At 43.9% G+C, this 25,440-nt stretch overlaps 1 protein-coding gene and 1 long non-coding RNA gene across 5 annotated transcripts in view; one reads left to right on the forward strand and one right to left on the reverse strand.

Moving 5' to 3' along the window:
- Nucleotides 1-1,800: 1,800 nt before the first annotated feature.
- LOC146350784 (uncharacterized) lies at nucleotides 1,801-25,127 on the reverse strand. Its single transcript, XR_014789404.1, has 3 exons — nucleotides 24,746-25,127; nucleotides 10,486-10,611; nucleotides 1,801-3,209 (listed from the first exon to the last, which is right to left on the reverse strand). It is a non-coding gene; the product is annotated as an uncharacterized LOC146350784 (long non-coding RNA).
- Nucleotides 24,766-25,440, forward strand: part of PAPSS2 (3'-phosphoadenosine 5'-phosphosulfate synthase 2) — a 79,899-nt gene continuing 79,224 nt past the window's right edge. For 2 of the 4 annotated variants that reach the window (XM_084845737.1, XM_084845735.1), the window contains exon 1: nucleotides 24,766-24,918. In XM_084845737.1, the coding sequence (XP_084701863.1) occupies nucleotides 24,877-24,918 (42 nt within the window). In that variant the 5' untranslated portion in view covers nucleotides 24,766-24,876. The remainder of the gene's footprint in view (nucleotides 24,919-25,440) is intronic. The other 2 variants (XM_084845736.1, XM_084845734.1) reach the window with 1 other exon arrangement.

Consider the following 25,440-nt stretch of genomic DNA (forward strand, 5'->3'; position numbering starts at 1 on the left):
ACCCCATACTGTATTTCTGTTAAATCTATCTTGTTGTGCATGTTATTAAGGGGTAATTTTCCCATGAGAAGTAACTCATGGCAAATGCCAGGCATTATGAAATATTTCTCACTGAAGGGTAACAAAATCCTGTTCAATATTATAAAAGGTGGCTGGAGGAGATCATTTGATGGCTAAAGATATATTTTTCATTTTCAGTTGACCTGGGAGCAGCATTCTTAACTGTGATCCATTGCCAAGGAATTTTAATGGGCTGAGGATTAATAAACAGAATCTAGGTAAAAGCAATAGGGTGATGATGATGGATGTTGGTCTGTTTGGTCTAGGGGAGGAGTATCTGATTGTTTTGGATGGGAAGAGGTCATACCATATTTGCAGTCTGGGTGTGCTTCTTGGTCCAGCTTTACTCCTAAATGACTTGGGGCCCATCTACACCCAGCTTTTACTCCAGGGCAGGTGTGAGATGAGGTCCCTCGGCACAGACGATGCACTCGCCACTTCAGTCTTCCATGGTTTCCACCCCCAAAACACCGATTTCCAAGGTGGTGTTTTGCTGCGAACTTTTCAGCTGCTGCGGGTTCACCATGGCGGGGTGCGCTGTCTAACCATCCCTCAAAGTGACATCGTGGTTTGCAGTGGCATGGGGTGGGCAGTGAGTAACTGTGTGACGCCTTTTTCCTCCTCCTGACTCCTCCCTCTTCCTTCGTGGCTGCACAGGTATGAGGGCACAAAGAAGTGGGCTAATTTCTTCATTCACACCTTCGTAGCTCTGTTGGTCCAGCATGGCTGCTAGTAATTATGATGAGCTCCATAGTATCCTCTGAGGGGATGCTACAATTCAGCCGAAGCGGTTGAGCCGCAGCATCCAAATTCAGAGGGTGCCTGCGGATACTCTGCTGCCGGCAGAGGAGTGACGACCGCCCTCCTTGCTGGTCTGGGTGGGGGTAAGAGTCAAGTGTTTCCCGGGTGAAATCCAGGGCGCATTGGCAGCCGGACCCACAACAACAACAACAACAACAACAGTACACTTCAGCTGAAATTCCCCTTAGCTTGAAATCTCAAGCAAGCTGGCATTCAAATCGCAACATTCTCTTTTACATTAGATCTTGGAGGGAAATGGCCCAGAAAAAAGCTGCCCCCATGTGTATTTTTATATATATATATGTATGTATGTGTGTGTGTGTGTGTGTGTGTGTATATATATATATATATATATATAGATGTATATATGTGTGTGTGTGTTCTGACGCAATTCTTTCCTGCTACTACAGCAGCCCCACAAAAGAGGGGATAAAGGTAACACTGTAGCGGCAGGAGATTAGCATCCACCGGAAGTGTTCCCTTTTCCTAATACTTTGCTGACATATCAATATAAATAAATATATAAGCTGGGAGGGATCTATTTTGAATTGAGGAACAGGCACCTAGTGCTCATGTGGGCGAGACTTCGCGGGTGCGAGCATTGCAGAAACTTGGGTTCCAGTTCTGTACAAACAGTTGCCATGACAATGTAGAAGCTCTCTACCCACATCCTGCCAGAGACGTGAGAGTTCGCATCACTGCAACGGTGATATGTCAGGGCACAGCGGAGTTTCTTGCAGCAAAACTGTGCAGTGACTCGCCCTGTATATCTAGCTGGCTGAGCATGCGCAGCGCAGGAGCTGCGCAGCTCCGATGCGAAGGACCAAATTGGCGCCATGTAGATGGGGCCCAGGTGATAGCTATGGCCAGAAGCGATTCCCATCAGTAACATCTGGCATGCCAACCGCCACTTCTTGGAGGAGATCTGGTCATTGTCATCCATGTTTATATTTACTTATTTATTTATATCCTACCTTTCTACAAAAAAATGGCACTCAATGTGGCTAACAGTAAGATCCATATTAAAAACAGAATCTAATTAAAACGCAACACAAAATGAATTAAAAACACAATGGAAATTACAACAGTAAACTACTGTATCTCACTTTCTATGGGGCTGAGTCAGAAGTTACAACAGGTCCAGAATGAACATGCTTCTTTCTTGTCCAGGACTGGCAGCAGCATAATTGCACTGGTTGCTAGTCTGCCTCTAAGTGTCAGTTTTGACACTTATCAAGCCATAAACAGTTTGGGTCCAGTATACCTGAGGGAATCACTTCTCCCATCTGAATCAATTAAGTCCCTCAAAGGTCCCTGCTCTGGATACCATTTTGGAATAAGTTCAGTCTATTGCAACCTGGAGCAGGATATTTTCATTTGTGGTACTGCTATCATGAAATGCCCTCCCCAAGAAGACCTTCTGAGCCTTCTCCCTTCTGACTTTTAGGAAGTTACTGAAAACCTCCCTATTCTATTAGGAGTACTATGGAGTTTTGTGATTTACAACTGGTCTTATTGTTATGTCTAGACTACTTTATGATTAAATGATGCTATGCAAAGACAAGAAGGCTTGTTTTTCACATTTATGCTTTTATGAGTACATGATAATGTACTCATATGGTGGATGATAATGTAAGCCACCTTGGGTTCCTTGCAAGAGGAAAAAAGGCGGGGTATAAATGCAATAAATAAATAAATTAATGATGGACATGACTATTATTGAATATGTATTGAAGCCACATAGTTGGCTTTGAGATTTACTGGTAAATATAAACATTTTCCTTTGGGCATTTTCAAATCTTAAGGATGAACACTAAATGTCAGCATTCATTACATTTCTTATATCACAACATATATACGTTACCATAAATGTCAGAAGCTTGATCCTTCTTAAGCATTTAGGATTGTAGATTATATATTGTGTTGTATATCACTCTGAGTGCTTTTGCCTGAGAGAAGATTATAAATATTGGAAATAAATATCAGCAGACAATGTGTGTAGTGTAGTAGCTATATACACCCCAAAGGTGAAATCTTTCAGGGTTCTCCTTTCTTCCATGACATAGTGTTATGTTCTTCTTCACAACAACAGTGCAGTGAACATTTGAAGCAAGCACTTCAGGAGAGGCCTATTCCTACAAACAAAAGTCTGCCATAAACATGTGATTGATGAGGTCTGTACAACCTGACACCTCGTAAGCCTTATGTAAAGTTATTTGTGAGCATTCATGCAGGCCTTCTTGCTTGTTCAGAAGAATTATTACTCTACCCCAGGCTATATAACTTTTGTTCCAATTCTTCTCATAGCCTCAGAGTAGCATGTAGCCATGTGCGAAGATGTGTTCGATCTGCAGAAAAAAAATATATTTTAGTACTGCTGAATATGATCACACCATCAAGCAAACATTTAGGCTGCTTAATGCTCATTGAAATCAGTTGGTGCTAGGCAGACTGTATGTGCATGGTTGCAATCTTTAAATTTTTTTGCCAAATGCTGTGCCCCTTCTCCACCTTGCAGCAGTCACTGGGCTCATTCCAGCTCCACAGAATCCAGAGCAGGAATCACCACCCCTTCATCTGCCTAGTGTAGCTAGCCCACCACAGTGTCTTACAACACAGTAGGGGTGGAGCGAACTTGTAAAGCTCAAGAGGCAGGGTCCTTCTCCCCTATAAACTGTCCAGCCCTCTGTGCTCATTCTGTAAGTTCAGGAGGCAGAGCTGAGGCTTGGGAGGTAGGGCAGTCACTTATGAATCACCAAAAAAGAGGACAAATATCTCGCCTAGACATTGTTTTTTTCACATCAGAGTACAGAGCCAAATTATTTTCTTATTTATGAGCATGTGGTACACAAATCTGTTCAGTTCTTTATTTCTTCTTCCCTTTCAAACGTTACATCAGGTAAAAAATTGGTCAACAATACTGATTTTTACATAGCCAAGTTCTGAAATAATGTTTTCACTTCACACTATTGCATTGTCTTAAATTAAGTCTCTCTAGCTCAGGGGTCCTCAACCTTTTTGGAGCCATGGGTGCCACCACAAAATGGCTCCCATCGAAGATCTGACTAGTCACATAATGGCTGCTATGGGGGCCTGGCTAGTCAAAAGACAAGTAATTCACCCAAGAAACTGAGTACAAGCAGAGGAAGAGTCTGAACCTCAAAGCCTATCCATATATTTGACCCCACACAACAAAATGCCCATTTAATACTATGCATGCTTACATGGAATTCAGTGGGAAATACTTCTGAGTAGGCCTATATAGGACTGCTCTGCTCATCCTACACACACACCCTTCTCTGGCCCCAAACAATAGGAAAATGCTCCCAGCTCCAAAAGGAAAGAACACATTTTCCTTTCTTGACCCCAGGTTCAGCCACTCTGTTCCCCACCTGGCACTCCTACCTCCCCCTCACCACTAGAAACCTTACCTGGGAAGGTGCTATGTGCGTGCGCGTGCATGAGTGAAGCACAAGAGAAGGCACAGGGAAGGGAGAGAAAAGCAAGGTTAGGGACTGGGTGGGAGGGGGAAATAGCACAAGAAAGAGTGAGGCTAGAGGCTAGGATGGGAGAGAAAGAGCAAGGTAAAGAAGTGGGGGAGAGAAATAGCAAGGCTAGAAGCTGGGAGGGAGGAGGAAATAGCAAAGCAAAGGGATAGAGGAGAGAGAAGGAGTAAGGCCAAAGGTTAGGAGTGGGAGAGACAGTGAGGTAAAGAGCTGGTGGAGAAAAACAGCAAAGCCAGAAGCAGGGGATATAGCAGAGGGGGATATAGCAAGGCAAAGAGATAGAGAGGAGAGAAAGAGCAAGGCTGGAGGCTAAGGCAGGGAGAAACACAAGAGCTGGGTGGAGAGAAACAGCAAGGATAGAGGCTGGGAGGGGGAAATCAAGGCAAAAGGGTAGGGGGGGAACAAACAGCAAGAAAGGGGTTGGGGGAGAGAAATAGGAAGGCTATTGGCTGGGAGTGGACAGAGAGGGAGAGCAAAGGGGAAAGGTCTGTAGGAGTGGAAGATTGGGTGGAGCCAGGGAGCAACTCTTTCCTTTTCCTGCCCGCCAAACTGCTGATCAGCAGCACATTCAAGAACAGGACGGAGAACCTGGCACCCAAATATTTTTCAAGTTTTTATTAAAATTATTTTTTTGAAGGGAGCCAGGATTGCGCTTTGTGGGCTCAACCGGAGGTCCCGTGTTGGGGACCCCTGCTCTAAGTCTTTTCAGTATAAAAAATACTAACAAAAACATGTGCTCCTGTGATGGGCTGGACTACTGGGAGAGGGTGAGGGAGAAGACATGGGAGGGGGGACACAAGTCGGTACCAGGGAATGCTGGGGTGGGGTGGGGGAGTTGGAGAAAGTACTGGTGAGAAAGGCTGTCATGACCATGGTGGCTGGAAATGGCCACAAAGTGTGAAGATAAAGCCAGTCCAGAAGCATGGCTGTCCGCAGGAATTTTTCTGGAAGGTGCAACGGTGCACAGCAGTTTGTGGTTGTAATTCGTGCACATAGTGCACACCGCTATAAAACACCTGTGCACTTTCCTTGTGTGTGCTCTTTGTTGCTTAGCATCACATTCGATGACATTCAGAAGCCTACACAGAGTAGTAGAAGATCCTGGGAACTGAACAGCACTAATGCAGAGGAGTGTTATAGTCAATAATCATAATGAACTCCAATAAAACTTTATTTGGAGGGATAAAAAACACACACCTAGGAACAAGAGGAAAAAAACCCCAAATGCACACAGTACAGCTGTCTTACGCATATCATATTGTATATTTTATTGCACCACTGCCCTTATCTTAACACTGACAACTTCACATGACTCATCCTAGAATGATTTCCTTCATCTTGGAAACATTGGTGAACACTCTCTAGAACAGTCTTCCCCAACCTGGTGCCCTCCAGAAGTTTTGGAGTGCAACCCCAACATTCCAGACCATTGGCCATACTGGCTGCGGCTGACTGGTGTTGAAGTCCAAAACATCTGAAGGGTACCAGGTTGGGGAAGGCAGCTCTAAAGAGTAGCAGTGGAGCCTGTGGGGAGTGTCTTTAGCAGTGGAAGGAGAAACGAGTATGTGTGATCAGGTTTCAGGCTTCCAGAGGAGTCTGGACTACACACCTTACTTTTCACATTGTTATCAGCTACTTTTTGCATTAGCTAACAATACAACTTTTGCTTGGCTTGAATAAGGAACTACAGTGTTTTTTGGAATTGCATTTTTTCCTTGAACTGTACATTTTGCATAAGGCTGCACGTTTTTAAAAAGCCCTGATAGCATCAGAGAATAGGTCTACATTTTCTGGTAGATCTGGTGACGGAGCAGCGATAAGGCCTGGGCACCAGGTCTACCAAGATAGGTAGTTCTATCCTCTGAGAAATTCTTATAACAGATCTACCACTCTGTTGTTTCTCAAAGGGTAGACCTGGTGTCCAGATAAAGTTTTTCTTGTTGTTGTTCAGTCATTAAATCGTGTCCGACTCTTCGTGACCCCATGGACCATAGCACGCCAGGCCTTCCTGTCCTGCGCTCTCTCCTGGAGTATGCTCAAGTCCATATGCATTGCATCAGTGATGCTATCTAGCCATCTCATCCTCTGCCGTCCCCTTCTCCTTTTGCCTTCAATCTTTCCCAGCATCAGGGTCTTTTCCAGTGAGTTTTCTGTTCGCATTAGGTGGCCAAAATATTTGCGCTTCAGCTTCAGTATCTGTCCTTCCAATGAGCAGTCAGGGTTGATTTCCTTTAGGATTGACTGATTTGACCTCCTTGCAGTCCAGGGGACTCGTAAGAATCTTCTCCAGCACCACAGTTCAAAAGCATCCATTCTTCGGCGCTCAGCCTTCCTTATAGTCCAGCTCTCACAGCCATACGTTGCTACTGGGAAAACTATAGCTTTGATTAGACAAATCTTTGTCGGCAAGGTGATGTCTCTGCTTCTTACTATCCTGTCTAGGTTTGCCATAGCTTTCCTCCCAAGGAGCAAGCGTCTTTTAATTTCATGGCTACAGTCACCGTCTGCAGTGATCTTGGAGGCCAAGAAAATAAAATCTGTCACTGCTGCCATTTCTTCCCCTTCTATATGCCAGGAAGTGATGGGGCCAGATGCCATGATCATAGTTTTTTTAATGTTGAGTTTCAAACCAGCTTTTGCACTCTCCACTTTCACCCTCAACAAGAGGCTCTTTAGATCTTCTTCGCTTTCTGCCATTAGGGTGGTATCGTCTGCATATCTGAGGTTGTTGAGAATTCTCCTGGCAATCTTAATTCCGACCTGTGATTCATCCAGCCTGGCGTTTCTCATGATGTACTCTGCATATAAGTTAAATAAGCAGGGTGACAATATGCAGCCTTGTCGTACTCCTTTCCCAATTTTGAACCAATCGGTTGTTCCATGTCTGGTTCTTACTGGTGCTTCTTGACACTCGTACAGGTTTCTCAGGAGACAGGTAAGGTGGTCTGGTACTCCCAGCTCTTTAAGAATTTGCCACAGTTTGTTGTGATCCACACAATCAAAGGCTTTAGCATAGTCAATGAAGCAGAAAGAGACGTTTTTCTGGAATTCTCTTGCTTTCTCCATGATCCAGCAAATGTTGGCGATTTGATCTCTAGTTCCTCTGCCTCTTCGAAACCCAGCTTGTGCTTCCGGTAGTTCTCGGTTCACATACTGCTGAAGCCTAGCTTGTAGGATTTTGAGCATCACCTTGCTTGCATGTGAAATGAGCACAATTGTGCGGTAGTTTGAATGCTCCTTGGCGTTGCCCTTCTTTGGAATTGGAATGTAAACTGACCTTTTCCTGTCTTGTGGCCACTGTTGAGTGTTCCAAATTTGTTGGCATATTGAGTGCAGCACTTTAACAGCATCATCTTTTAGGATTTTAAATAGCTCAGCTGGAATACTGTCATCTCCGCTAGCTTTGTTGTTAGTAATGCTTCCTAAGGCCCACTTGACTTCACTCTCTAGGATGTCCAGCTCAAGTTCAGTGACCGCACTATCACGGCTATCAGGGACATTAAGATCTTTCCTATATAGTTCTTCTGTGTATTCTTTCCACCTCTTCTTAATCTCATCTGCTTCTGTTAGGTCCCTGCCTTCTTTGTCCTTTATCATGCCCGTCTTTGCACAGAACGTTCCCTTGATATCTCCGATTTTCTTAAAGAGATCTCTAGTCTTTCCCATTCTGTTGTTTTCCTCGATTTCTTTGCATTGTTCATTTAAGAAGGCCTTCTTGTCTCTCCTTGCTATTCTCTGGAACTCTGCATTCAGTTGGATATATCTTCCCCTTTCTCTCTTGCTTTTCGCTTCCCTTCTTTCCTCAGCTACTTGTAAAGCCTCATCAGACAGCCACTTTGCTTTCTTGCATTTCTTTTTCTTTGGGATGGATTGAGTTGCTGCCTCCTGAACAATGTTACGGACCTCTGTCCATAGTTCCTCAGGCACTCTGTCTATCAGGTCTAATCCCTTAAATCGATTCATCACCTCTGCTGTATATTCATCAGGGATATGATTTAGGTCATACCTGAATGGTTTAGTGTTTTTCCCTATGTTCTTCGATTTAAGCTGGAATTTTGCAATAAGAAGCTCATGATCTGAGCCACAGTCAGCTCCAGGTCTTGTTTTTACTAACTGTATAGAGCTTCTCCATCTTTGGCTGCAAAGGACATAATCAATCTGATTTCGATATTGACCACCTGGTGATGTCCATGTGTAGAGTTGCCTCTTGTGCTGTTGGAAAAGCGTGTTTGCTATGATCAGCGTGTTCTCTTGACAAAACTCTGTTAGCCTTTGTCCTGCTTCATTTTGTACACCAAGGCCATGCTTGCCTGTTATCCTGGTTATTTCTTGACTTCCTACTTTAGCATTCCAATCCCCTATGATGAAAAGGACATATTTTGGGGGGGTTAGTTCTAGAAGGTGTTGTAGGTCTTCACAGAACCGATCAACCTCAGCTTCTTCGGCCTCAGTGGTTGGGGCATAGACTTGAATTACTGTGATGTTGAATGGTTTGCCTTGGATTCGTACTGAGATCATTCTATCGTTTTTGAGATTGTACTCCAGTGCTGCTTTTCCCACCCTTTTATTGACTATGAGTGCTACTCCATTTCTTCTAAGGGATTCTTGCCCACAGTAGTAGATATGATGGTCACCTGAATTAAATTTGCCCATGCCTTTCCATTTTAGTTCGCTGATTCCCAAGATGTCGATGTTCAATCTTGCCATCTCATGTTTGACCACCTCCAGCTTACCTTGATTCATTGACCTTACATTACAGGTTCCTAAACAAGATTGTTCTTTACAGCATCGGATTTTCTTTTCACCACCAGACACATCCACAGCTGAGTGTCCTTTCGGCTTTGGCCCAGCCACTTCACTCTTTCTGGCGCTACTTGGAAATACCCTCTGCTCTTCCCCAGTAGTATACTGGACACCTTCCAACCTGAGGGGCTCATCTTCCGGCGTCATATCTTTTAGCCTTGTGATACGTTCCATGGGGTTTTCTTGGCAAGAATCCTGGAGTGGGTTGCCATTTCCTTCTCCAGTGGACCACATTTTGTCAGAACTCTCCGCCATGACCTGTCCGTCTTGGGTGGCCCTGCACAGCATAGCTTATGGCTTCACTGAGTTATGCAAGCCCCTTCACCACAACAAGGCAGTGATCCATGAAGGGGAAAGTTTTTCTACCCACAGCTGAAAACCCTCAGTTCTTTCCATGACTCCCTTCAACCCTGTAATGGCCCTATGGGCCAAAGGCTATTACAGGGTTGAAGGGTGACCAGCTCTCAGCCCACTGCTAGGCTCTGCTCTGCGTGCAATGCATAATAGATTCAGGCACCTTCACAAGAGGTTTATTTCTACAAAACACTGTAGAGCCCATGTCAGCAACTCCATTCTTCTGTTTGTCATCCTTCATCCAGAGAAGGGTGAACACCTGCACAGCAGGATGCTCCTTGTATGGCTAGCTGATTTTTGAAAGCAGCATTGATACAAAGCACATGACTTTGAGAATGTATGGGGGAGGGGTACTATATTCCAAAAGAGAAGAACAGCCCCTTCCTCATGCAAAAATGGACTCTTTCAATTCTAATAATGCTAAAGGTTTATTTATATTTTATAACAGATCTCAAATCATTTGCATAATTTTAAATAAGAATATGAAATGCAGTCCAACACATCTGGAAAATACCAGGTTGGGGAAAGCTGCTTAATCCTGTACCTCAGACAAGGCAAAAAGTTCCCACATCCTGCTGGAGGGAAGGTGAGAACCCCAAATGCCTCTGCATACACAAACTTGCCAGGTGGTGTTCTTTTGGCTTTCTCCCCTTTGGAGTAAGCAAGCACCCAGCTATGTGCACCCTGCAAGCTACCACTTATCATACCATTTCCCTCTCTTAATAATTAAACAGTTATTTTGTTTACTGCCACAACCATAGTTTTTCATATTTGCATTAGGAAGTAGAAATAAAAATTCTGTGAGCTGCTATTTAAAATGGATATTTGGCATTAGAAGAGTAAAGTAAATGTGAAGCAGGAACTTTGTTTCCTTTGATATGAGCAAACAGAAGGACATTTCAGCACCTTCTCATTAAGGTGTAGATTTTACATGCTTAACTTCATACATTTAACAGTGTACCTTTGTTGGTGCCATGGAATGCAAAGACCTCTTCAAATACATGAAGATCTTAATCCAAACACTTTACAGTTTCGGAGCATGGTTGTAGATTCTGAGTCAACCAGCCAATTCTTTGTCTGCAGGCTTCTAGTGTTAATAACAGAAATGCAACAAATATCTCTGTCAAGTTTTTGAAAGTTTCAATGCTCTCAGTTTATAAATTTAGCTCCCAAATTCCATACGAAACTATATGGGAACCCACATATCTGTCACTAATGACACAATTATACAGATGTGCACATACTTTATTCTATTTCATTTGAAAAAGTCCCATCACTGGGCACTTGTCTCATCTGAACATATCTAGCGTTCAAGTTTTGTTCCGTCTGCCACCCATCCTAGATAATAACTATCACCTAACTTTCCCTCATACTCTTACTGGACAGCCAGAAGTGAGAGAAGAGCCCTTGCATACCTGGATCCCCTTTCCTTAATTCTACTTTCACATTAAATTCCTTGTCCATATACATACATTAGAGCCATGGTTAGAATTAGGCATTCACCATTCACACAATACGTCCAGACAGAGCTGGCTTTTGCATTTTAGAACACTCAGAAATCCTCTCCTCCTTTATGTAAACCAGGGGAGGAGTTACAACTCTGGATAGAGTTATTCGATTAACAACCCCAGAAACAACTTTGGTATCCAGACCAGTAATCAAGTCCTGGCAAAGTGAGGATTACTGGGGTAATTTCTAGAGTGGATATATAGAAGGTAATCCATTCAAATCCTATAAGGAAGTAATATAAATGGCTGAGTTATAAAACTGCTGTTAGTGGGTTGGAGATGGAAGCTAGGTGAACTTAGTACCAAATGAAATCAATGGGACTTGAGTGACGAGTAATTCATTTCACTGATTTCAATGGGATGCACGGTAAACTAGCTTAGTCTGGATCTAACCCAGTCTCTTTATCTTGCTTTTACAGATTTGTGCATATCTTCTTTGAGGCAGCACTGAAGCCTTTAACAGATAAGATGAAAAAACTGTCAAAAAATCCGATTACTGGGAGTCAAATGGTGATTAAAATGAAACATGATCATTTCTGAGTGAACACAGTGTGTAGATTAATTAAGAAAGACTAAAATATGCACATATATACAGCTTGGCTAAGCAACAATGCCTTGGTTACAGAGCAGAAAGTTTAAGATAATAGATATGTGCAAACTAGCAATGCAAGGGATGCAGGTTAAATATTTAGGATAAAAATACTGGGCACAAGTCTGCAAACCTAAGGCTGCAAGAGCAAGGATAATAAAAAGTTATAACAAGGTTTGTGCATTCATAGAGGCAACAGAATGAGGTGAAACTGTATGCACACTTACATGGGGGTGAGAATCCTGTAGAATTAAGTAGGACTCACTTTTGAGTAAATATGAATAGGTTTGAACTGTTAGTAGTCACAATTAAGTTCTCGTCCACTGCTTTCAATGGGATTTCGTTGTGATTAATTTTTGTTAGACAGTACACAAAGTCCTAAAAGAACAGATAGGAGATTAAGAAATGGGAAAAACAGGGCTGTATGTTCTGTGCCACCCATAGTATCACTCCCTTGTATTTAGAGCTCCTTAATCCGGAATAATTAATCCTTTGTTCCATATTGAAAATCTGTAATGCAAAAAGAATCCCCATTTCATTCATAAAGCATGCACTCAGTGGGTTGGAAAATGTATCCTGTACAGCCAGGTGATAACATTAACAGGTACCTAGTCCAAGTTAAATTATATTCAGTATGCATCCTAAGGCAGGGGAAGATAGTGAATTAGGGAAATATTTTTAATGGGAAAATATCCACAGCCTACAATTTTCTTTTCGAAAATTTGTGGCTTTTAAGCAGCATTGTTCATGTGAAAAATCATACTCATTACTCGCTCTTCTACTGTAAGAATGCTGACAGGCTGGTCTTTGATTGTAATGGAAAATCCGTGAAGGGAGGATTTTGCAATATTCTATTACTAGTACACAAAAGAAGCTGGCAGAGCAATCCTGAGGCGGAGAAATCTGTGGAAGACCTAACATCACTTCCTATCCCCTGAGCTGGATGTGGCCAGGACAGGAGGTGGGGAATGCACATTTCTCATTTTCTTTTTTTTGTTCCCTAAGCACAAGTCCCCACTCCGCACCTGTTTCCCTCCCATTGACACCAGCAGCAGAGTTCTTGGTCCTTTGGGGAGGGTGTGTGTCAGGGGAATGAGGAGAATTTGGGTCTTGTGGATCCAAGACTCCCCCCAACACACACACACCCTGCACCAGCAGAAGGCTGCTGCTGGTACATCTATGTCCATGGAGCTTTCAGAAGGCATACTGGTGGCTCTTCCGAGGGCATGGGTACTGTCCCACTGCCAGAACAGCTCTAATGCACATTCCAGAAGCTGACAAGTTGGCACTGGCTCTGACCATCTCTAGGATTGCTGCCTAATTGATACAAAACTTTAGTTGATACATAACTGATATAAAGAATGCTATCATTTCATTCTGCCTTCTAAAGCAGTTAAGCTTATCAAATCTAAATAGTATCCAAATATGTTAGGTGTTCTTTTGACTAAAAGGACAGGGTTACTGTCTGACGCTAGCACATGCTGGTCAGAACTGTCCTACTGGGAAATTTCAGGAATTTACATTGTGAAGTGAATTTGCCTCTGGATGTTTCTGTAGTGATGCAAATCAGTGTGCTACTGAAGCAACCCTTAAGGCCTGGATTCTTTTGGCCATAGAAGATGCATTGGAACTAAGTGGTCTTTGTTCTTTCTCTTACCTTACCTTTCACCCAATCCACTTCCCTATTGATAGAGACTAAACATTATGTACAAATGATGGGAGGCAGATAATAGTTTTTAGAATTTAAGGTGGTATGATCAAGGCACAATTTCCTCATCTCTTAATCCTAATATAATTTTTGGTCAAACAGATTTGCAGGTTTTTGAAGCACTATCAAAAAATCACAGAAGTTGTTTGACTAGAGCTGACTGGGCACACCACCAAACAATACCTACCTTCTCTCTCCAGCGAAAATGCCTAACATGTAGCAGAATGAAGTGGGAATGAGGCAGTTGAATCCTGAAGAGGCAGAATAGGCTGTACTACTTCAGACTGCAGGTAATTTTTTTTAACTGTTCCCCCATGTCAAAAATCAACAAACAACGCCCCCCCCCCCCCGGCCACCTTGTAAGTAGTGGACAAGTTGCAGCACAGCTAGGAGTATATTGGCTAGAAACTTTCTTCTTGATGTGTTAGTTTCTATTTAGAAGGAATTTTTTAAAAAGTGTGCAGCATTCAAAAGCAGCATTTCCCACCCAGCCTGAAGTGATGCTCTCTCTTCATTCTAACATGGTAGAGACCAGGCCAATGTCTCTTGTACAAAGGAGCTTGGCAAAAATAGTAGATAGCAGCAGTGACCTTACATTCTATGTTCTGCCCATTCTAAAACCCTTCATAACTGAGATTTAGTCATTTTACCATGGTCTTTCAGATATTGTTGGACTTGAACCTCTATCAGTCCCTGGCAGCATTGGCCAGGGATGATGTGAGTTGTAGTCCAGTGACATTTGGAGGGCCAGAAGTAGTCTACCCCTCCTGTGTGAGTACCTGTTTGCTTACTACCCGTTCAGTACCATTACCTTTGAATGTTCAAGATTCATTTATCAGCTTCCTAATTTCTTAAAGAACCAATTAATATTTCAGAGCAATGGTCAGCAGTTACTTTGGTTGATTAATGGGCCAAAGTAAGGGAAGAGAACAGATTGAGGGCCAAATCCCTTCCCTTGCTAAAACCAGTGTACATCTCTCCCCTCTCCCTGCCTCCCCCCCTTTTTTTTTTTTTACAAATTGTGAACTGCTAGCAGCCCCAGGGGGAAGAGAAGAAACTTTTACCCTCTTTTCCAGCCATCCAACTTAATCTTACTAATACTTGAGCAAGGCTGAACAATGTTTCTTGACTTAGAGAAGAAGCTCATTGTCACAAATGTGACAATCTGTGTTTTAAAGATTATTTTTCACCAGCTATAGAAAGAAAACAACCGTTAATGAATTTACAGCATATAAGTAAATCTTCTGAAACCACAGTGGCATAACAATGGTTTCTTTATACCATTTCATAATACAACTAAAATAATTGGAATAAGAATATGTAGGAAATCTACACTAATCCGTATTAATCCTCAGTATTGTCAAGATGCATATTACAAGGGAGCTGTGTTGTGCTGCCAGAGGATCAGTTTGTATTTGTTTAACAGGAAAGATCTCAGGGCAGCATAGTCATTATTTTCAAACATTTGGTAGAAAAAGGATTTATAGTCTAAAATGTGATCCTGCAAATATGCTCATACAGTGCAGATCTCAAAATATATGACAATGAAGGTAGATGAGGGATATATTCTCCAACAAGAAAAATCAGGTTGGTTTGAAATTTTGGAAGATAAGTGAGAATTCATAAAAAGGTTGCAGGTTTTTTCTCTCTTTTTACTGAAAATGTATTGAAGTTTTGAAAGAGGTCCTTCTTGGACAGCAATATATCTTGCAAGTGATATGTTTCCTTTTCTCTTTAAAACACCTCCCCCTCTCACACATAGATAACCCAGTGCATACTCATGTTACCATATAATGAGTGTAAAGCTATGTAGCATAGTTTTCTATGAATGGCTGCTATATATTGAATCAAATGTACATGGAGTGTTTTTCCTAGGCTGTTTTGTCTCTGGTGGACAAAACTAGGAGTCCCTCTGCCCACTTCTCTTCTTGTCTCATTTTTCCGTTCTGTAAAACAATAGATAGCTTGGCCATTACAGTTATATTTGCAATCTACAATTCATTATTTTTGGCAGAGGCAAAGATGGCACACATACCTCCCAGGAAAAGATGGTTAAATTAAAATGACATTTTCTAAGATAAGATCATGCCAGTGTTGTCAACCATCTCTTTTCAATTGGTGGTTAGATTGGGGAAGTTCTAGGCCATATGTAATAAGATAGTTGTGGTTTCTGAAAATTTAAGGTATATTAGTTTTGTCTTTCTCTGGAATTAAATTTGCAGCAGTAATTATTCTTTTAAGCATTGATCCCCCTTAAATTTTAACTCTTGGATTTCCCCCATGAGACGGAAATGTCAGTCCTGCTAACCAACCACAACAGGCTTTGTTTATGCCTTTGGTTTCAAACAGCAACAGTAACATGAACAGTAAAAATTCCAAAATCAGCGGTAGGGAAATATCTTTGGGTTGAATACAATGGTTTAATTTTGCTGATGGAAGCAATTCTATGAGCAGAACCAGAATGGGGGCTATTCTCCCTTCCTGCCCACATGCCATCAAAATCTGCTTGGAAGGGCTGGGAAACCCTCTGAAACAGATTTTCAGGCAGCAGGGAGGTTGAGAGACAAAGAAAGCCCCATCACACTGGTCGACTTCCATAATACAATGTTGGATTTAAGCCCTTATTAGAATCAACTAAAATGTCACAAAATAGTGAACAAGCTTTCAAGTTCTCCACAACTCTTTATCAGGAAGGATGTTAAATAAAAGGGGGCAGGGGAGAAATCTAGGAGTGGTATAGTCTTTCCCAAGTCTACCATTTATAAGAAACTTGAGCAGGAATTCAGGAGTTTTGCAGACAGCTGCAGACTGGGAGAAGCTCCTCCACTCTCAGCTTTTTCTCTCCAATCCCTGTTCAGTATTCTGCCTCATGAAGAGTTCCGAAGAACCTGAAGGTTTAGTATTTTGTGACATTCTAATTAGTCCTAATAAAGCAGTGGTTGTAAACCTTTTTTGGTTTGAGGGCTGAATTCCAATTTGGGAAGGGGCGCACAGTGTGTGGGGGCAAAAAAGGTGCTTGGGACCAGATGTAATTTGCATCAAGCATACAACCTAGTTAAATTCCATGCACATCTGCTCAGGAGTAAACTCCAGTGCAACAAGCTTTCAGGCATACAAACCACAGCTCAATTCTATGAAATTGTCCTACTGTGGCTTTGGGATTTTTTCCCTAATGGGCCAACACAGCTGCCTATGCTTTTGTGTGTTTTTCAACAGTAAAATTGCGTACTTTACTTTTTAATGAAGTTCATATTAGTTAGATTCAGCTACTGCTTTTTAACTTTTGTTTTGTCCCCACTGTTGTGCATATTCCACTGTCCCCTAGTGTTGTCTCCTAGTGCATATTTTGGTGCTTTGATGACGGGAGTAGGGAGAATGCTGCTATCCACCTGTACCAATTATGAAATGAACCAGTCTTATAGGACATCCACAGGCTCTTGGAGCATCTGGAATCAGGAGTCCTTCTAATGTAAATCCTGAGGGCCCAATGGAAGTCAAGCTTGTGCCATTTCTCTTCCCTGGGGTGGGAGGGGTAAAACAGATGTTGGGAAGAAATATCTCCTGGGAGGTGTAAAATATCAAATTTACAGTGGGGATAAAGTTTAGGTCCAGACAAAGGGCTACCTTATCAGGACTGTCAATACATAATTCCTGCTTGACTGACAGAGGCCCGAGGCCCTTCCTGGCTGAAGTCAGCATGACCAGGAAGATAACGTTCCAGGTAAGTTCCCGTTCCAGGTAAGTTCCCGGAGATGAAAGGAGCAGATGGACTTGAATGGGAGACTTGTGAGAGTTTGAAGTACTAGCGGGAGGACACAGCCAGGAAATCTGTGGACAGTAGGGGGTGGGGAGAGATGACGTAACCCTTCACCTGTGGGTGATAGGAGAAAGGAAGGTAATCCCTAGTCCCCAAGACGCTGCCCAGAGCAGCCACCTGCCTCTTGAGTGTGTTGGGGACTAACCCTTGTTCAAGGCCAGATTGCCTTTATCTCAATTTCCTTTGTGATGCTCAAACTTTCTGCTGGATCTTCCCATCCAGTATTGTAACTGATTATTGCACTGCAATACATGATTTTGCAGCAAAACTTCCCAATGGGTCATGCTCTGTGTGCACATATATTTATTGGTCCAAACTCTGTCTGTGAGGTAATGGATTAGCTATTAATGTTGTATGGCTATGGTTGAAATTTTCTTATCTATACCATAAGGCTGTTTAGAGAGTATGCCATGCTGTCCTTCTGTATTACATAATGTGTGTGATAGTGTAATTGCTGGATTTGTTCAATGGGTTTATTTTATTACATTGAATCACATGACACATGTTTCATCCACCCAGTAGCACACATATGACAACAAGGAGGGCTAGATTTCATACGTTTCCTTTCCAGTTATACAAAATTGCGAAGTATCTTCTTGAAGTAAATGAAAACTGCAGTTTTCATACATCCTCAGAAGTTCTTTGGGGCCACCATTTGAAGTCCCAATATATCAGGTCCTCTACAGCATGCATAGCCCCATGCTCATCCCTCCCGCACAAACCAGTTAACCAAATTCAGGGCCCAGGCACACCGTGCATTTGGCACTGTTAGCTTTCTGCTTTGATGCAAGGGATTCCTGTCTTTTCCACAGAAACATTCTAAACTGTGTCCAAAGTAGGCTTGCAAGAAGCCAACATGTTGATGTGCACAAAAGGGACAACGATTCTCAGGTGTATGAGCATCACCCAGCACTGTTACTCATTGAGGCTGAAGTGAGAGAGAGCATCTTTACACCAGCCTAAAATCCTGCATTTAAAACAGGGCTTTCTGCTTCCATTTTAAATGCAAGATCACAACAGACTTCCTTTACATGTGCTTCCTTCCCCTCTTATCTGAGTCTTCCATATGTTTCATTATGCAGCCACTAGATGGTGCTGTGGTCTAGCTCCTCTTATTGTGGCTTTTCCTTTTTTACGGCGATCTTTAAAAAAATGGAATAAAGGTAATTTAATGCAGGAGATGCCCTGGAGGTTAACGACATCATCTAAAGGGCCCACAAACTTCTGTGAGTAACCAATCTCAACAGTAGGATAAAAGCTCTGTGTGAAGAAGCCCAGAAGATACAGAGTGAGAGCTGTCTTGGAGGGAAAGCAAGAATTAAGAAAAATGCATGGAGGAGAGGCCTTATCTTGGAGTCATATACAGCTTCCAAGGGCATAATTTCTGCTTCTACACTTTTTTGTGTGTGCATTTTAAATGCTCTGGTATTGCTGTCACCCTGTCTGTGGTATAGTTAGGCTTAAACAGATAATCGGAAGGGCTGCTTCTGTGGGTTGGCATCTCTACCATTCACTTACAGTCTAGAAAGAAGAACCTGGAAGGAAGGTTGGGGGCTGCCTCCATGAGCTATTTAGTTAGATCAGTCTGAATTCCTTTGCGTCAGATGATGTTGTCACCAATCCGCTGCCAACCAGCTGCTTCCCTCTTAAAAAGCTGCATTTTCTGAAACTCCTTTTACTCTGACTCTTTTACTGAAAGCGTCTCTCTGGCAGTTTTACCACAGTGTCCCATGTCCAGCCATCGCTTGCATTAAATCTTGGGCATGCCTGTGTGACCAAGCAGTGACGTGGTCAAGGGGGTGGGATGCTCCGTTTCCTCTTGTTTCCCCAATGGAAGTTGTTTTTTCCATTGAGGAAATCCGCAGAAGCGCAGCAGCAATCCCTCCCATTACCGCAGTAGTGGGGACACTCATCCACCTTAGGTAGCCTGCTTTTAATCTTTAGCATATCCTCCCCTTCTGTGCATGTTTACTCAAAAGAAAGAAAGAAATTTCACTCCCCTGCAGTGAAAGGGTTAGAGGTTAACTTTAGTAACTTGCCCTGAAGTGCTCTTTCACTTCCCTGATGCTACCTTAAATGTTGTGCTTCCTTGATGTTCTGTAGTTTTTCTGATGTAAAGTTTTCTCTCAGTTGTTATTTAAAGTCCCTTTTCCACTTTAGCTTTATCTCATTAAGGATCTTTCAGGCTTATGGGAACTTCTCATTGCAAGCAGGGAGAAGGGAAAAGGGAGGAAGGGGGGTTGGAAGCAATAACTCCACAGTAGAGTACTGGGACCCCTTCATGGATCACTGCCTTGTTGTGGCGAAGGGGCTTGCGTAACCAGCGAAGCCATAAACTATGCTGCCCAGGGCCACCCAAGACGGACAGGTCATGGTGGAGAGTTCTGACAAAATGTGGTCCACTGGAGAAAGAAATGACAACCCACTCCAGTATTCTTGCCAAGAAAACCCCATGGAACGTATCACAAGGCTAAAAGATATGACACCGGAAGATGAGCCCCTCAGGTCGGAAGGTGTCCAATATACTTCTGCGGAAGAGCAGAGGGTATTTCCAAGTAGCGCCAGAAAGAGTGAAGCGGCTGGGCCAAAGCCGAAAGGACACTCAGCTGTGGATGTGTCTGGTGGTGAAAAGAAAATCCGATGCTGTAAAGAACAATATTGTTTAGGAACCTGGAATGTAAGATCAATGAATCAAGATAAGCTGGAGGTGGTCAAACATGAGATGGCAAGATTGAACATCGACATCATGGGAAACAGTGAACTAAAATGGACAGGCATGGGCGAATTTAATTCAGGTGACCATATATCTACTACTGTGGGCAAGAATCACTTAGAAGAAATGGAGTAGCACTCATAGTCAACAAAAGGGTGGGAAAATCAGCACTGGGGTACAATCTCAAAAATGATAGAATGATCTCAGTACGAATCCAAGGCAAACCATTCAACATCACAGTAATTCAAGTCTATGCCCCAACCACTGAGGCCGAAGAAGCTGAGGTTGATTGGTTCTATGAAGACCTACAACACCTTCTAGAACTACACCAAAAAAAGATGTCCTCTTCATCATAGGGGATTGGAATGCTAAAGTAAGAAGTCAAGACATAACCGGGATAACAGGCAAGCATGGCCTTGGTGTAACAAAATGAAGCAGGACAAAGGCTAATAGAGTTTTGCCAAGAGAACACGCTGATCATAGCAAACACTCTTTTCCAACAGCACAAGAGGCAACTCTACACATGGACATCACCAGATGGTCAATATCGAAATCAGATTGATTATGTCCTTTGCAGCCAAAGATGGGGAAGCTCTATACAGTCAGTAAAAACAAGACCTGGAGCTGACTGTGGCTCAGATCATAAGCTTCTTATTGCAAAATTCCAGCTTAAATTGAAGAATGTAGGGAAAACCACTAAACCATTCTGATATGACCTAAATCATATCCCTTATGAATATACAGTGGAGGTGATGAATCGATTTAAGGGATTAGACCTGATAGACAGAGTGCCTGAGTAACTATGGACGGAGGTCCGTAACATTGTTCAGGAGGCAGCAACTCAATCCATCCCAAAGAAAAAGAAATGCAAGAAAGCAAAGTGGCTGTCTGATGAGGCTTTACAAGTAGCTGAGGAAAGAAGGGAAGCGAAAAGCAAGGGAGAAAGGGGAAGATATATCCAACTGAATGCAGAGTTCCAGAGAATAGCAAGGAGAGACAAGAAGGCCTTCTTAAATGAACAATGCAAAGAAATTGAGGAAAACAACAGAATGGGAAAGACTAGAGATCTCTTCAAGAAAATCGGAGATATCATGGGAACATTTTGTGCAAGGACAGGCACGATAAAGGACAAAGAAGGCAGGGACCTAACAGAAGCAGATGAGATTAAGAAGAGGTGGAAAGAATACACAGAAGAACTATACAGGAAAGATCTGAATGTCCCTGATAGCCATGATAGTGCGGTCACTGAACTTGAGCCGGACATCCTAGAGAGTGAAGTCAAGTGGGCCTTAGGAAGCATTACTAACAACAAAGCTAGCGGAGATGACAGTATTCCAGCTGAGCTATTTAAGATCCTAAAAGATGATGCTGTTAAAGTGCTGCACTCAATATGCCAACAAATTTGGAACACTCAACAGTGGCCACAAGACTGGAGAAGGTCAGTTTACATTCCAATTCCAAAGAAGGGCAATGCCAAAGAGTGTTCAGACTACTGTACAATTGCGCTCATTTCACATGCCAGCATGCTCAAAATCCTACAAGCTAGGCTTCAGCAGTATATGAACCAAGAACTACTGGAAGTACAAGCTGGGTTTCGAAGAGGCAGAGGAACTAGAGATCAAATCGCCAACATTCGCTGGATCATGGAGAAAGCAAGAGAATTCCAGAAAAACGTCTCTTTCTGCTTCATTGACTACGCTAAAGCCTTTGATTATGTGGATCACAACATACTGTGGCAAATGCTTAAAGAGCTGGGAGTACCAGACCACCTTACTTGTCTCCTGAGAAACCTGTACGAGGGTCAAGAAGCACCAGTAAGAACCAGACATGGAACAACTGATTGGTTAAAAATTGGGAAAGGAGTACGACAAGGCTTTATATTGTCGCCCTGCTTATTTAATTTATATGCGGAGTACATCATGAGAAACGCCGGGTTGGATGAATCACAGGTCGGAATTAAGATTGCCGGGAGAATTATCAACAACCTCAGATACACAGACAATACTACCCTAATGGCAGAAAGCAAAGAGGATCTAAAGAGCCTCTTGTTGAGGGTGAAAGTGGAGAGTGCAAAAGCTGGTTTGAAACTCAACATTAAAAAAACTATGATCATGGCATCTGGCCCCATCACTTCCTGGCATATGGAAACAGTGACATTTTATTTTCTTGGGCTCCAAGATCACCGCAGACAGTGACTGTAGCCATGAAATTAAAAGACGCTTGCTCCTGGGGAGGAAAGCTATGGCAAACCTAGACAGCATAGTAAGAAGCAGAGACATCACCTTGCCAACAAAGGTTCGTAAATTAAAGCTATGGTTTTCCCAGTAGCAACGTATGGCTGTGAGAGCTGGACTATAAGGAAGGCTAAGCGCCGAAGAATCAATGCTTTCGAACTGTGGTGCTGGAGAAGACTCTTACGAGTCCCCTGGACTGCAAGGAGGTCAAATCAGTCAATCCTAAAGGAAATCAACCCTGACTGCTCATTGGAAGGACAGATACTGAAGCTGAAGCTCAAATATTTTGGCCACCTAATGCGAACAGAAAACTCACTGGAAAAGACCCTGATGCTGGGAAGGATTGAAGGCAAAAGGAGAAGGGGACGGCAGAGGATGAGATGGCTAGATAGCATCACTGATGCAATGCATATGGACTTGAGCATACTCCAGGAGAGAGCGCAGGACAGGAAGGCCTGGCGTGCTATGGTCCATGGGGTCACAAAGAGTCGGACACGACTGAACAACAACAACAAGAGTACTGGGATGGGGCAAAATTGGGAGGCTGAGCTGCTCTCAGGTGGGGCCTTCAGATGCTGCACTTGAGAACTGGGGATTTTGTCTTTTCAAGGCAAAAGTGTGCACATGGGGAAAATTAGTTGCTCTCCGTTCATAATAATGTAGTAGCAACGAGGAGCTTGGATGGTGGTGGTGGGGAAAACAAGCCTCTCTCATTGGTTGAGCAGCCCCTGTCAGTCTGATGAAATATGTTCCTTTCAAGCGGTGTGAGCCCCCAAAAATCAGATTTTAAAGGGAAAGTACACTCAGCTTTTCTTGCTTCATGTGTCCCTGATGGAGCAAAGCCGATTCCATGAAAATCCGGGTAATACTCCAATACGCTTCTCATTCCATTGTCGTGAAGATTCCCCCCCCCCCAGACTATGACATTAACTGCTAGCCATCAGACAAAAGTGCCAACCACCCCAAGTATCCCACCTTTTGCAGATGTTAACTGTAAAAGCAAGGTCTATATAAATAAATAAAATAGGTTCTCTATCTTTTGGGTATAATTGGTTTAAATTCTAACATTTTGATATGGGTGTATTTTTTGCTACTGCTGAGTGATTTGGATTAGTTAGTGAAAGGTTAGCTAGATGTGGATTTTGTGTGTGTTATAATTGTTCTTGAACTGTGGTGCTGGAGGAAAATTCTGAGAGTGCCTTGGACCGCAAGAAGATCAAACCAGTCCGTACTCCAGGAAATAAAGCCAGACTGCTCACTTGAGGGAATATTAAAGGCAAAACTGAAGTACTTTGGCCACATCATGAGAAGACAGGATACCCTGGAGAAGATGCTGATGCTAGGGAAAGTGGAAGGCAAAAGGAAGAGGGGCCGACCAAGGGCAAGGTGGATGGATGATGTTCTGGAGGTGACGGACTCGACCTTGGGGGAGCTGGGGGTGGCGACGGCCGACAGGAAGCTCTGGCGTGGGCTGGTCCATGAAGTCACGAAGAGTCGGAAGCGACTGACCGAATAAACAATAACATAATTGTTCTTGTCTGTGAAAGGAATGTTTTTCATGTTTAGGGAACAGTTAATTTTAATGTCTGTTAGCTCGCTGATGCAGATATAAATACTATATTAAGTGTTAGGGACATAGGAAGCTGCCTTATACTGAGTCAGACCCTGGGTCCATCTAGCCCAGTAGTTTCAACCCTGACAGGCAGTGGATCTCCAGGGTTTCAGGCAGTATTTCCAGCTCTACCTGGAGATGCCGGGGATTGCATGTGCTCTACCACTACATTGCCCCTCCTTAAACTGTGCGTAAATTACACTATTTATTTATTATTGCATTTATATCCCGCCTTTTTTTTCCTCTTGCAAGGAACCCAAGGCGGCTTACATTATCCTCCTCCACTCTGTTGTATCCTCACAACAACAGCCCTGTGAGGTAGGCTGGGCTGAGAGTCTGTGACTGGCCCAAAGTCACCCAGTGAGCTTCCATGGCCACTAAATGTAACCCTAAATTGGGTGGGCATATATATACGAGGTTGGAGAAGGGGGGGAGAATGGAGAGGAGCGAGGGCAGAGAGGAACGAGATACAAAAAGAGCAGGCCGCAGCAATTACACAAAAAAGCAAAATATGCCAGTAGCAGCCTTTGGCTCACTCACACCACACACGCTTTCCCAAGCTAGCGACCCTGGGAAGACGTTAAGGGCAGGGAAGCGGGGAGTCCACTTTGTGTGTATGTGTTGTGCAAAAGATATAATTAAACAGTCTTTGCCCAGGTAGGGAATTTAATTTCGCCTCCGCACGCTGCTGGTCAGCAAGTCGCTAAGGAAATAAATGGGTGGGGCTGGCTCCCAAAGCAGCACTTCTCTAGCAAGCGGGGCTGCCTGATGCAGAATTTTTTAAAAACAAAACAAGGAAGAATGTCTGGCGAGGGTCTCCCCGCCCGCGCGCGTGCCCACGGGCGCGAAAAGGCCGCAGGCGCGCGAGAAGACGTTTCCCTCGCCAGCCGCGTCCCCCCTTTCCTCCTAAATCCTTCCCGTCTGCGGCGGTCGCGTACGGGAGCAAGCAGCGAGGGGAGGAGCCATAGGCGGAGTGTGAGCCGTGGGTTGGGAAGGCGGTCCGGGGAAGTGCTACGTGTCTCCTCAGCCCGTATACCTACCCCCTTCCCTTCTCCTTGCTGCCTTTCAGCAGCTAGCCAGCCAGCCCAGCGGGAGCGAGCCACTGACCCTGTTCCCCCACCTCACTGCTGCCAGTAGCCAAGGGAGCCGCCGGGTCGCGCGAGCCAGAAATATGTCCGACAACAAGAACCAAAGGATGGTAGGTGCCGCCTCGGTAGGTCTTCCCCTGCCCTCGCCGCCGCAGCTACGCAGCCCGCGGAGTCCTGCGGGCGGCGCTTTGAGATCTACCCTCGGCTTCGCGCGCGCGCTCGGTCTTTCTCTTCATGCCACCGCTTGATTGGCCTGGCGGCTGCGCACCCCGTCCCCAAGCCTGGGGCAGAAGCAGTCGCGCCTCAGGGAGCCGCGGAAAGATGCCCGACGCGCGCGCGCTCGGCAGTCAAGCCCACTGGGCTAGGTGGGACTGAAGTGATGAGGCAAGATGCCTTACGCTGGAGGCTGGCAGTCTTGTTCAGCAGCCGGGAGCGGGGTGGGGAGAAGGATGGGAAAGATTTGCTGGAGGATTTGGGTAGAGACGGTGTCAGCGACGGTGACGGCCAGGTTACGATCCTGGGCAGATTGATTTGGGGTGACAAGCAGCCTGCCTCGCGCGTCAGATGGGTGAGTGCCAGACCCGCGCTCCACGCCTCCAGGAAGCGCCAGGATTCCCTGTAAGTGGGTTGTCAGTATCCAGTGGTGT

The sequence above is a fragment of the Heloderma suspectum genome, chromosome 3 (genome assembly GCF_057233095.1).
Source record: "Heloderma suspectum isolate Gila_16-S chromosome 3, 16-S_ref, whole genome shotgun sequence".
Taxonomy (NCBI): domain Eukaryota; kingdom Metazoa; phylum Chordata; class Lepidosauria; order Squamata; family Helodermatidae; genus Heloderma; species Heloderma suspectum.